Genomic DNA, 14,613 nt, shown 5'->3' on the forward strand with positions numbered 1-14,613 from the left:
TTGTCATCGACTCAAATCAACGGGTAGCATTAATTCGCACTTTTTAGTCCTCACCCCAACTTCCACCAAATTCAAATCATTAGTAGATCCCACTCAAAATAATATTTTCAATACTACAGAGAGGAACAAAATCAAACCCAAAGTTGACCCCATGTTTCTGGAGGGAGACAAAAACGCGTAACCAGACAATTGCTAAGAAACTAAGCTTTAGAAAACTAGACGTGCAAGGGATGCTTCCAACTCCACACTTCTTTAACAAACACTGCAGGACCATTAGGAAAGTGCAGACTGCAGACAACTAGCCTAATCACTTTCCGGCAAAGAAATCATTTTTATTTAGCTAAAATATAAAATATTGGACTACTCATACTTTTTCAAACTCCTCGTTTGTTTATTGATCCTATAATGTATTTGTTTATGTCATCAAGGTGTGAACCTTGGGAAATTTAAGAATAATTTAACTCCTGAGAAGATAGGATGGGATAGAACTAAGAACACAGACTTTTTGACTTCTCTACCTGCATTTTAAAACAATTGTCGATTGGAATTTCAGGAAAGGACAATGAAGACAATGACAAGGGACATTTCTCAGTTTTTCAATGCAAGAACTGTTGTGGATGGTCACAATCGGGACATGGTTTTCTTTAAGGAATAGAAAGGTTCAATACATAAATAGTAACAAAATTGCTAGTACATGTTAAATCTGTCTCCTAACAGGCACTGGATAATATATCTCATTCGATTGTAGGCAAGCAAATACAAGTGTTAACTAAATTCATCATATATCTTTGAGATAGAGTAGACACTGCACTTTGGGAATCGCCAAGTACCTGGTTTGTACTCCTCAGCATCGGCATGCATTCTTTTCCTTGTATTGTTACTGTGTAATTGTCGTTGATCTTCTATATTTGTCTGTAGAAAAGAATGTAAGCCTGGTCATGCAGCACCTTGATGGTGCTGACAGCAGTAACGGTGGCATCATCAAACCGTAACCATTTCCCACAAGGGTAGCGGCAGTCAGCAGTATAGTGTCCCCTTGATGCTTCCCTCCCATGGTGGGTTATTGTGGAAACTAGCTCGTATTTCCGACTCTGAACCATGGTGAATAAAACGAATGAATATACAAATAATATAGCCCTTGTGAATTTGTGCACTATGGAGGGGGCAAAGGAGAGAAATAAAGTACAGTTTAGCATAGTGAAAGTATCAATCACCATAGAATGTCATCCAATATGCTAAAGAAATCAAGGGAGTGTTTGAAAACCAAGTCTCTACACTACCCTTCCCGTTCGGTATTACGAGGGACATGTCCAACCAGACCGGAAGATTAATAGGAACATATAGAAATAGATAATATACTCCCATGTTTCATAAAAACTTCAAATCAAAGTGTAATAAACTCCATCATTAGTTGTAACAGAGTTCATCCACCCTGAGCATTGAGGAAAATTGGTTGGCAGAGACTTCGCCTTTTATGATTATGATAAATGATAATAATAATAAGTGTCAGACTGTCAGTTGACTCGATTGAGCTGAACTTTCCAACTTGATTGATAGTTTAATAATTAATACCATTCAAAAAGCTTTCATTAGATTGTAGAATGAAAGTAATACCCAAAGATTATGTTGTCTATAAGGTTACCAACATTGTTTTTTTCTTCCTCGTAATAATTTATTAGCACTCACTGCAGTGTTGACTAATTTTTTATATTGGATTAGAGAACAAATTTTGCCAGCAAGGACAGGCAATTCCTTTGGTTAGGCTATTATGCCATATACAAGGTAGAGATTTTTATTACGCCAATACAGCATATGTAGCGAGCTTATTTCACGGGCAAGAAAAGGAATATTACCTCATTAGTTGAAGCAGCAAGTAAATCACGGCTTATCACCAGTTCAAGTGGAAACTGCACTGGTTTATGCAATTTGGTGCTTCCATGACTTCCATAGCCAAACCGCTTCAAGTGTAAAATCATGATCCTGGGAAGTGCTTGTATGCTAATAGATTTTTTGGCAGTCCCTATTTCAGCCTGAAAAGTATGTAATACACGATCGCATCATTTATGAAGCATTAAAGACACAAATAAGTAATAACAGGTGCACACGAGAGACAAAACTAGCAACTTGATTGTTGATTACTTCAGCAAAAAAAATATGAAAAATAAAAAGGAGCCAACTGAACATTTTTAGCACATTATTTTTCAGAATAAAGGTCCTACAGCTTTCTTGCAGCTCCTCCTATTGTAGCCAATTAAATCCCAAGATATGAGTAATGCTCCCTGTGCACAACCAATATACCTAAGGAAAAGGCTTGTAGACTCAAACACTGTTAGCACCAAACATGCAAAATATGTCCACTGTTACATCAAGGTTGTTTGAGAAAACAACCCACATTCCTAGCATTCAAAAATAAAAACTAATATGGAGTAATAAAATTAAAAAATCTTCTTATTAGAATGCTTCATTCGTGGCTTCTTGTGTTTGGCATGTTTTATTGCAGTCATGACATTTTAATAGATCCACGATTTAAATGATGAGTCATAATATCATTCTGTTGGAAATGTAAATCAGCAATAACAATATCCTTCTTTATGATAACAAAGATTAATCAGAAATTTATAATCAGTTAGGCTGGTTGGTTGATTTAGGCAGGTATTAAGCACAACTCTAACACCAAATTTTAAAGAGAAGCGGCAACCTTCCTAGAAGCACAAGGAATTAAAAAATTCTAAACAGTAAATGCACCATAAAAAATGCAATGAAAGAAAACAGTTTTTCACAAAAGCAACTTTGGCTGTTTTCAGGGGGATCTATGCACATTCAAGTGGGCACACTAGCCCCAACTCAACTTTGGAAGATTATACTATACTATACATAGTTGTAACAAATTCAATTAAGCATGGGTAATTTGTGGTAGTTCATCACCACTCAGTTCTAAGAAAAATATCTATGGAATATAAAAATAAATGTATTCCCACCAAGTCAAAATTCTGGATCTATTAAGCACATAATGACAACACATTCCATGTTGTGCAAATGAACTGAATCACTCTACATAGGTAATGAGAATAAAGAAAATAAAAGTCAACACTGTAACAAAAACAATAATAAATATTACCTTCCCCATTGGTGATGTTCGGTACTCCTCAAGTGTCTCAGGGGCTGAAAACAGATGAAGAGCGTCTTGAATAGTATGTACAGCTTCATATGAGATATCAAGGTGGAGTAAAAGGAATGGCTGAACAGTGGCAGAGGCTTTATTCCCTGTCATAGAATGCATGCAAAAGCTATGGATCAAAGGCTGGCTAGAAAAAAAAAAATGCTTGCTTTTCAATAAATTTACCAGGAAACAGAAAGCAGATATAAAAATGTGTTTTTTTTTTCTCTTTGGAAGTGATCAAATACACTTACCTCTAGCCTTCACAACACTTCGTAATTGTCCTCCAAAAATTGTACTTAATTGTGAAGGAACAAAGTTTTGCATTCTTGTTACAGCAGACTTGTTCTTTGGGCCAACAGTCTCCCACCCATCATCTTCTTCTAAAGAAACAAGAGATGATTTTCCTCCATCTAAATTTGATTGCCCCTCAAGCTTGAGTAGTTCGTCATGCATTTGATGCATAATAAAGCACAGAAATTCTTGTGCATCCTCTTGTCTGTCGAGTAAAACTCATCAAAGCATTAACTTATTGCACTTTATATACGCTGGTACAAAGTAAAAGAAATTCCACTAAATCCTCAAACAAACAAAAATGCAATGGGGACTTTGGATACAAAACCGTTAGCAAATCTCAATCCCAAATCCCATAGTTAGATATCCAGTTAGATGCCAGAGATCTATTTTAGGTTCTCTCCCAAGAGCAGCAGCAGAAAAGAGTCCACTGTGAAGTCATCATATCCAACTGGAAATACATCATGTCAATAAAAAAAAAAAAAAAAAAGTTCCAAGTCTTATGTATGCCACCAGAGAGCAGGGTGTGGAGGCAAGGGGAGGACTGAATGGGAGAGGCAGAGATAACAAAAATGAAAAGAAGGAAAATGAAGAATAAATAATTTTTTAAAACTTTCATTGCATTCAAGAATTTGCAAGTCCATAGTAAGAGAAGTGACTTAAACTGCAATCAACAAACAATCACTCAAAGATTTAATAGCAGTAGAAAAAGAAAAAATATTGAGAAATACAAGTAATACACACCTTGGCCTGCCTGAGAAAGTAGCTGGCACATCAGGGGTAAAATTCTTCAGAACCATTTCAAACATAGTAGGACTAAATGGCATGCCAATTTCAATATCATTCACATCTTTCTTCGTAGCAATTGAAGAGCTTGGAATGGTAAAATGAGCAATAAATCCAGAAAATGCAGCTATTGTTGGATACTCAACCTATACATACAATTAAGGTCAAAATTACTTCTTGACCAATGCTGACTTCATGAAGAGAAGGGCAAAGATTGAAAGAGCATACCTTGGAAATATTACGAACCCTCAGCCTTTGCAAAATCTCTACAAATGGAGTGCAGGATAAAAGGGCTTGCACTGTAGCATTAAGGAAACATAAATTCCCTGAGTTGATTAAGCCTCGAGGTAGCAAGTCACCAATATGCAGCGGCCCATCAGATGCCTTTAGATCTTCAGAGTATGACATCCTTGCTGAATCATTGATCATCCCATTTGAATTTTCTCCATTTGAGCTCACATCACTGCAGGTTGCTTTATGGAACTGACTGCTTGCTTTTTTTTGGTTCTCAGAGATGCACAAACTGGTAATATTGACATTCTTGACCACTGGAGATCCTTCATTTCCATTTGTGATTGCATTGGGAATCCCTCCATTTTGTTGAAGAACCCCTGAAGAGATATCTGCCACTGGCTTAACACCCCTGGCTCTCTCCTCGTGAGTGCTATGGGATTCTTGTCCTTTTGAGGAACCAGGCTGCATGATTGATGCAGTGCTGAAACTGCCAAATGATAATTCAGGGGCTGGTTTTGATGAATCATCCTGTGATACTTTCTTGTCAGAAGTCTTCTTTTCAGTATTTCCAGATGACTGTGTAAACCATGATTTGGTTTCATCCTCAGTAAAGGAACCAAATAAAAGCATCTGCAAAAGGTATTTCACTTCCACGTGAATAAAAATACTGAAAGTACCAACAAAAGATTGATGACAGTATAGCAACAGAACAAGAAGAAACAAACGTAAAAACAGAGTTAATAAGTAATCACCTAATAGACCCATAATAGGTTTAAAATCACATCAGAATAGTCTGTGTTGTTACTGATAAATTGATGGCACTAAAATGACAGCAAGAAGAAATGAAAATAAAATAAAATAAAAAACAATGAATAAATAGTCACCTAATAGATCCACCAACGGGTTTAAAAACACATCACAATACAAGAGAACAGTAGATTGACTAGACTAGCAGCTTTGAAACTGATTCCCAACAAAATCTTGCTAGACTGATAAAGTAGACAGAACTCGAAATTAATATTTCATAGTCCAGAATCCAAAGTTCCAAACCAAAAGTCAAAGAATATAAATTAAATACCATCTGCCAACTTTATTGAATTACATATTTATCCTTTTGGAGCCATACTTGCCATGTTAAAAATCTCTTATATAGAGAGGATATATTAGAGACTTTAAAAATTTATCTGGGAAAGTTTAAATGAACTTATGAACCAAATGTATTAATTAATTTTTCAGGTAATTTAATTGTAATACACCAAACATGCTAATTAATTTTCCCAGTAAAGTTATTCCCATTTCCATCAAATATATTCCTAGAAATTTAATTGATGAGAAAGTACCAAACGCCCTCTTAAGGCAAACTTCACAAGTTCTTCAACATTTTAAGTGGTGTTAAATTTCATCTGCCAAACTGAGTGGCAGTAATCCCATAATGGCTATTGCCCAGTACCACCAGTTTTAACATAAATAGTAACCGGCAAAACATAACTATGCATCTTATATGGAAAATGTTTTGCTTCCTAACTTTTTAACACCAAGAGAAAGATAACTATCAACAATACATGGAATCTAAAAAGTATACATTTTGTGGAATAAAAAACATCTCAAAGGAATGAACTTGTTCAAAAATTCACGCAATCAAGCAAGAAAAACAAATTCCCAAATCCTTAAAATGCCAAAACAAAGCAACTTGAGCGTACTAACCTTAGAATCACTCATGTTGCGTATAGAGCCTTGAACTAAACAAACAACAACTTTTATTATTACGATCAGGTAATGAAGACAGGTGCATAGAAAAGTGGCGGAAAACTAAGGGTAGTTTCTGAAAAGGAGGCCTTGTTGTTGCATAGCCGGTGCTATCAACAGAAGACATGAACTGAAGAGACAGAAACGAAGAGAGTATTGAAGGAATGCTCGGTCGTCGCAGAGATTGTTGGCCGACGATCCGATCGCCAATCGAAGCATCAGCTGCAAAACCCAACCCGATTGAATTCCCAGCTTTGTGCTGCGGCTTGCGGTGCGTTTATGGAGATGGAGGCGATGAAGTATTCAGCGGCTCGGGTTTAGGTTTGTCATGTAAAAAGGATATACTGCTACTTCTGATGATGATGATTAGGATTCGGCTCCCTAGGTTATATTAGGGGGCGTTTGGTAGGGTGTTCAAAATTTTAGGTAAAATCATTTACAACACGATTGGTTCGCGGAATGAATTTTGAAAGTGTTGTAAATATTAATATGGACATTATTATATATATGATAGTAGTTGTAATTGATAGGTGACTACCTTTTATATGTATTGTTATTACCTTATAATTGGTGATACCTTTGTATATGAATTCTACCGATGAATGAGAAACCCCCCCGGCCTTCCTTCCCTGATCTCTCTATTCTCTATTCTGATATTCTTACATTTATAATTTTTTTATTTGTCACATCTTGGTCTAAATCCTTAGTTATGAACTCGTGAATGAAGTCTGCAACTTCTATTTTTAATGTTATGCTACTATGCAAAAATGCTATGTGCTTAACAGCCAAAAGTGAGTCACACCATGTTGGTTTGCCTGAAGCAAAAAAAAATTGCTAATATTTGATAATATTTCACCATCTAATACTTCTTTTGGCGTTTAATCTCCCTAAGATTGTTGAATGTTTCACTCTTTTTGTTTAATGTGTATGCTTGCCCTATCTGATTTTATATGCCACTTGTGGTAATTTTCATATACATTTGACAACTTATTATGTTGCGATAATCTTTACATTTTGGAGACCCAATTTTTAATTATGGGATGACGAATTGGGTTTCTTAGGGCAAACATAATGAGTTAGATACTACAATTTCTTATCCACACGAGTACTTTATAGAGCATGTGTGAAGAAGAAATTACTGAATTATCTGTTTTGGGGATATACTTTTGTTTAAAATTCAAATCTAACTCACTGCATATCACAAACCAATCCCTCAAGGATTGTTATACCTAGTACATGGTTTCAAAATAAACATTTCCCTATCTGCGTTTTTATTTATAGTGCACAGTCTATTTCAATATATCACCACCACAGCGTACATCTAAAAAGGCTACCAAAGAAGCCTTAGTCTCTTGATTAATTAATGCCAAGAGCATATGATATGAGACTAATATACATATCCTTAGGTACGCTGACTGCATACTTAATTAATGAAGATTGTTTCTCGGCATTAGGGGGAGATAAGAGTTCAAATTTAATAGAATGCCAAGAAATTCCATAGAATAAAAATATCTTCATTATTTTATCCATGTACTAGTTAGACTGAACTGAAAGTTCAGAAGATGATATATTTGTGATATTAGCAAATAATCTGCTAAATACATATATTGATCATACTGATCATAAAAGAGTAACTAGGTCCATATACCATCCCCAATTTGGACCAAATATATCTATCGATACTCCTTGATGCCAGAACTGTAGGGGATCTATATGTGTAAGAGATAAGAATCATTATACTAGATCTAGTAAATAAACATTGTCACTCTTGATATACCTTGAATAATTATGTCTTTGAGACGTTCGTCCAGATGACGAAAAACCCTAGTTAGTTTATAGGTGCACCAAACAAACATAATACTAGGGATGCAGGACAACCAGATGTGATCTGAAAAGTTCTGGGAAATGTCTAGAATCTGGTTGACTTGAATATTGCCATAAACTATTATAAATATGGGAGAGATTTATGAAAGTATTATAGTTGTCGACAACACAATAGCCTGTACAAATTGCTCCATTATATGATAATCTGGATCCAGAGTTATGCACCGGAAGTGCCATGACTATTTAACGTATAAAGGAGCAATTAAGGCATAGCTCGACTCGCTAATTATTAATAATTCTCTTTATTACAATACACCGTTGAGAGTTAACCCCGAAGGTTACAAGTGGGTGTGTGCACGAAAGAGAAATAAGAATAATGAGGTGATATGATATAAAGCGAGTTGTAGTCTTATGGGTTCACGCAGATACCCTTGATTGATTTTAATCAAACATATTTTTCCACGATAAATGGCATTAAGTTCCGCTACATCATTGGCAGAATAATAAATTAGATATGCAACTAATATTAAATTCAAAAATCCCCGAAGGATTTTAAGTTCTCAAAATGAGAAAAGTGAAAATCGCACATTAAAATTTTAAGGTCTTTATAGAATTATAGGACCTGAAATAGTTAATAATTGACCGAGTATTTTCCTCTCGAAGAAGGAATATGTATTTACTATGTGCCATTATGTACTCTTTAAAGAGTTGCGAATGGAGTTATTATCCTCATGAAGAAGGAATAATATGTACCATTATGTGCTCGATAAAGGGTTCATAATGAACTTATTTATTCATTATCTCAGTTAATTTTGATAGTGTAAACATCAATGAAATACCTAAACAATTTGATGATATCAGTTCATGTCTAAAGGCGGAGCCCTTTTAATAAAAGGCTAGAAAAATCTAAGTATTATCTTGACTTAAAGATCGAGTTTTTGCTTGAAGAATTTTATACACCAGTTAGCCTATATATGATTTTGATTGGATATTTAGATAAACAAATATATAATGGCTACTTGAGTACTGGCTATTACTTTTGTATCTCCATAATGCCAAGTTTCAAAACTGGTTGTACTATATTTACCCCATTGTCCCATAGAGGGTCAATAAAAGGATATATAATGAAATCCTTTTGACTAGATACTATGATATTAATATTATACCACGTGAACTCCAGAAGAGTCACGAGATTATTATAGAGTATATTTATTCAATTGACAATTGTATATATTTATTTACAAAATTCCTCTATATAATTTGGAAATTTAATGTATGGGATTAAAGATTGTTATCTTGAGGGGGAGTATCATTTTACATGAATCAATCCTGAAGATTGTGTCTTAGATGACTAACGGCTGTACACTTTTCCTTAGTTAAGTTTTTCCCTACGGGTTTTTCTTTAAATCTAAGGTTTTTAATGAGGCAGTTAATCTAAAACAAGAATACACATACATCATGCACTCTTTTCCTCAACTAATTTTTCCCACTGGGTTTTATAGTGAGGTTTTTAATGAGGCATAAGTATGATATAATTATTTAATGGGGAAATGTTGCAAAGCAATTACTTAAGTAGACAAACCCCAAAATCCTGAAGATTATATCGATTATGCCTTGAAGGCTTATGATTGTACTCTTTTTCCCTTAACTAAGTTTTTCCCACATGGTTTTCTTAAGTTAAGGTTTTTAATGAGGCAATCAGTACAAAATATGTTCTTACAAATATCATGTACTCTTTTCTTCAACTAGGTTTTTCCCACGTGGTTTTCCTAGTGAAGTTTTTAACGAGGCATGAATATATACATTTATACTTTTTTGTCTAGGTTTTTCCCATAGGGTTTTCCTAGCAAAATTTTACAAGGCAAGATCATGTCAAATAATGTCCAAGGGGGAGTGTTGTAAATATTAATATGGACATTATTATATATATGATAGTAGTTGTAATTGATAGGTGACTACCTTTTATATGTATTGTTATTACCTTATAATTGGTGATACCTTTGTATATGAATTCTACCGATGAATGAGAAACCCCCCCGGCCTTCCTTCCCTGATCTCTCTATTCTCTATTCTGATATTCTTACAACAGAAAGAAGTATAATTCTCATATTATGATGTCATGAATTCAATTATTGTCAATTCCTTTTCAGTTCAGTATATGGCATAAAATCATCATATTGCGGTTAGTGGTGGTGTAATGACTTAATCCATTAGAGTTAGAGAACACATATATTGTTCGATCAAGGGATTCATAGATTCACACTATGTTATGAGATAGAGAGAGAGCATCTTTGTGAAGTTGGGGCGTTAAGTGTGTATGGAGGAACTATATTAGAAAGGTAATATAAAAGGTATTTCAAAGCGAGGGGACAACCTTAGTATATATGTTGTTCGTGAATTGCCAAGTACGACTAGTTTCACAACATGTATTGGCGTAAAATAATTAAGGCCTTGGTTGGTTAATGGCGGATCCGCCAAATTTTGGCGAATCCACCATTTTGACGTTTTGACGAAGTCAAAATGCCAAAAAACCATGTTTGGTTATCAGCGGTTTGAAGCAACGGTTTGCTCCAAACCGCTGCTAGGAGCAGCGTTTGGGGTTGGCGTTTTGGAAAAAATTAAATTTTCCCCAAAACGCCCCTGTTTATATATTAATTAAAAAAAAAAAACAAAAAAACAACCTTAAAACTGATTGAGGAGCCGAAATGGCTCCTTAATTTGAGGAGCCAAAACGGCTCCTCAATGTTGCCCATCTGGGATGGGCAACAAATTTGTGGAGCCTTGAGGCTCCTTAAATAGGAGCCTCAAGGCTCCATCACTTTTCCCACCGATGTGGGACGGTGGGAATACAAGAGGGGAGCAGCTTGTGCTGCTCCCTTCTTTCGTTTTTTTTTTTTTTTTTAAAGTTATTATTATTATTATAAATTATAAATTATAATGTATATCCTTGTGGTCATTTTACATGTTAACCGCCAATCTAAACAGCTAATTTTACCAAACACTTTTTTATAAACCGCTAATACAATCTGCTGGTCAAACCTGCTAATACAATCCGCTATCTGATAACCGCTAACACAACCCGCTACCGCTGACCGCTAACCGCTGATAACCAAACAAGCCCTAAGTGTTCAACTGTTCGCGAGTTGAACTTGCTCTATTGCTATTCCTTTCACTCACTCGAGTCGGGCTCAACAACTCTTACATTGACATAGTAAAATGAGTGTGATATGCGAATTCAAAAATATAAGGGCCGTTTGGTTTGTGAAAAAATATTTGATGAGAAATTGAATTGAAATTCCATTGAAAATTAATTAATAGGAATATGTATTTCAGTATTTTATTGTTTGATTGGTGGAAACAAAATTACTGGGAATACTAATGGTGTGTTTGGTTCACACATGTGAATTATAAACGAAATAGGAATCAAATACTTGGTAATGGTAATGAGTTTTGGTGAAATTGTTTTGCATGTTGGGTAGTATGGTGGAATTGAAATGATTACCAATATTATTGTTTGGTTATGTACTTATGTATGGTCTATAATTAGAATAAAGGTTTTAAAAATACAAACAAAAACAAAAAAAAAAAAAAAAAAAAAAACAAAAAAACAAAAAAGCAAGACAATTTATTCTAATATAAAGATATCCAAAACACCAATATGAAAAAAAAAAAAAAAAAAAAAAAAAGATCTAAAAATTATAGTAATAAGGCTCAAATTAGCCATCAAACGTAATGCGAAAATGCAATTGGGTCACTCAACTAAAAAAAAAAGTGCAATTAAACCATTAAACATGGTAAAATCATGCAATTTGTCTCAAGTGACCTGCAATGGCAGGTTACCAACAGATAATTAATTAAAAATTAAAAAAAAAATCAGATCGTGGAGAGGGAGATGTCACCTTCAACTCACCATTTATCCTCCAAACCTTCAGTTAGCTTTGTTCATCCCTTTCTCCTTCAAATCCAAGCCGAGGTCGCCTCTCTCTCATCCATTTTTGTCTCTCGACCAGCAACAAGGAGATTTCGGCGGCAGTGGACGGTGACCCTACTTTCCCGGCAAGCATCAGCAACTATGGCACAAGGCAGCAGATCTGGCGACATCCAGTTTCTCCTTCCGGCGATGGATGACGGGCAGACGGCGGTGGTGGCGGAGATATAGGCGGCGTTTGTGAGCTCTATTGGTGGCGCCTTCTTATCCTCTGGTGTGCAGCGGCAGCGTTCCGGCTAGGTGGGGTCTTCACCGGTGTAATGGTTCCGGTGGCGATGGCGGCGAGCTGCTCTCCCTCTTCCCTCGCAACCCCTGTTTCCGGTGAGACAGCGTAGGTGGCGGTGGATGGCGAGTTTTTCTAGCAAAGAGAGGTATTGCGCAGTCTGACGATGGCTGATTTCAGTGAGACAACGCCATTCCTCTCTTCAGCCATTAATCAAGACCACAGCAGATGCCACCATTTCCTCCTCTGCCATCCGACACCACCGTCGGCGCTGCATCCATTTTTTTCCTTTTATTTTAAAATAATTTTTAATTTCTTTTTAAAATTTTTAATTAATTACTTGTTGGTAACCTACTAATGCAAGTCACTTGGGACAAATTGCATGATTTTACAACATTGAATGGTCTAATTGCACTTTTTTAAAAAGTTGAGTGGCCAAATTGCATTTTGGCATTACGTTCAATGGCTAATTTGAGCCTTAATCCAAAATTATAATCCAAACTTAAAAATCAAATTACCAATTAGGAGGGAGAATAATGGAATGAACCCCTTATTTTATTAGGGAATGAGTTTTATAATGAAGAGATAATCAAATTCCATAATAGTGCTCTAGAAACATGTCAACCAAACAATAACAATGACTTTAATTTCCATTCCTGTTTCCTGATAGCAAAACCCATGAACCAAACACACCCTAATTATATTGTTTGGTTGGATTTGAAATTGTAAGGAATAACGAGTATAAAGACTTATATATACCTACAAATTAATAAGAGTAATATAATTAAGAAAGAAAATAAGGATAAAATAGTCAAATCATATCATTTTCTTTCCATATTTCAGGGAAAATAAAACCACATGTCCCACACAGAATTTTGTTTTGCTTAAATTTGAAGAATTCATTTTCCAATGACAAATAAATTCCATGAACCAAATATATATATATATATATATATATATATATATATATATATATATATATATCACTTTAAGCGAAATATTTTCAATGAAAAAACTTGTCCAACCAACAAAAAATCTCAGAATGTATTTATTGCCAAATAATTTTTTTTTTCTTTTTTTCCCTAGATCAAAATGGGTAACTTTCGTTGATAGCAAAAAGTGGAAAAAAGTTATAAAATGACTTCCAGAAGTCATTTCTTAAGTTTCTAAACAAATCCTTAGTTCTTCCGTTATCAAGTTAATAGCGAATATAATATCTCAATAATAGAATCGGTCAAACATCATTGACGCTTATACTTAAAGCAACTAGAATTTTGAGAGATTACACAACTGATCCTATAAAGATACGATTAAGATGAGTTAATCAATTATGTCATTGAGGCTATACTAATAATTGAGGAATTATAATATACTCATAATTAATAGAACGAATAAGTCATTTTTTTCAGTATTAAAAATGTAATTTCTATTATATTTGTCTCTCTTATTTTGTATCTCTAATATATATTTGTTGAGCTTAATGTATTTTTTTTGTTAGACAATGTATATTGAGTATAAGATGGATTGAACTTACTATATTTATGAGATATATAAAATAATAAAGAACTACAATGATATGTTCATATGGCTAGTAATATTAGATAATGTTGTGATTATTTTAATTTATAAATATTTTTTTAATTATAAATCATAAAGTAAAGATTATTATTTTACATGGATACACGTCCCTTCGATTCCTACGAAGTTAATACATACTTGTATAGTATTGTCTACCTACCCTATTCAAATTCACCGGAATACGGAGTAATATCTTCATTATTATCATCCTTTATTTTTCAATGTTAAATTATTATTAATTTTAATTTAAAAACTTATATGATATCAATTTTGTCGAACTAATTTACAAGATAAATTGCAAGTCACGTAACCAGTTCAACGATCATCTCATAGTCTTTATGTGCGCACAAAGATTCAATTCTAATTTTCCGTCATTTTGAGTTTTTTTTTTTTTTTTTTTCATACATACTTCTAGTAGGATTCTAACCTTTATAGTGTCATATCCAATCATGACCTATATCATAGTCCTCACTTGCTTTGACTATCACAATTATTTATTTTGACCACATAATTTATATGAATTATCACTTTTCTTATTTTGATTAAAATACCATTTACCACAAACTTTTATTTTGTTCATTTTTAGTGCTAAACTTTAAAAAAAAAAAAAATTGACTTTCAGTCCAAAATATCTAAAGTATCTTCCCATGCAATCTGGTTAAATTTGGTATAAAATTTATATAAAATTATATCTTAGATACTTTTAACTAAAACGGGAAATAATATTTTAGATCGAAACACTTAAATGAAACATTACTAAATGTTAAATGCCAAAATATAAAA

The 14,613-nt window shown here is 34.1% G+C and overlaps 1 protein-coding gene across 1 annotated transcript; it reads right to left on the reverse strand.

Moving 5' to 3' along the window:
* Positions 1–592: 592 nt before the first annotated feature.
* Positions 593–6,578, reverse strand: LOC109180691 (ubiquitin carboxyl-terminal hydrolase 24-like). The gene is made up of 7 exons (XM_019330394.1): positions 6,176–6,578; positions 4,466–5,101; positions 4,196–4,383; positions 3,412–3,656; positions 3,119–3,264; positions 1,854–2,030; positions 593–1,091 (listed from the first exon to the last, which is right to left on the reverse strand). The coding sequence occupies exons 1-7, from the start codon at positions 6,188–6,190 to the stop codon at positions 903–905; spliced, it is 1,596 nt and encodes a 531-aa protein (XP_019185939.1). The 5' UTR covers positions 6,191–6,578; the 3' UTR covers positions 593–902.
* Between the last annotated feature and the right edge of the window lie 8,035 nt (positions 6,579–14,613).

The sequence above is a fragment of the Ipomoea nil genome, unplaced genomic scaffold (genome assembly GCF_001879475.1).
Source record: "Ipomoea nil cultivar Tokyo-kokei standard unplaced genomic scaffold, Asagao_1.1 scaffold0188, whole genome shotgun sequence".
Classification (NCBI taxonomy): domain Eukaryota; kingdom Viridiplantae; phylum Streptophyta; class Magnoliopsida; order Solanales; family Convolvulaceae; genus Ipomoea; species Ipomoea nil.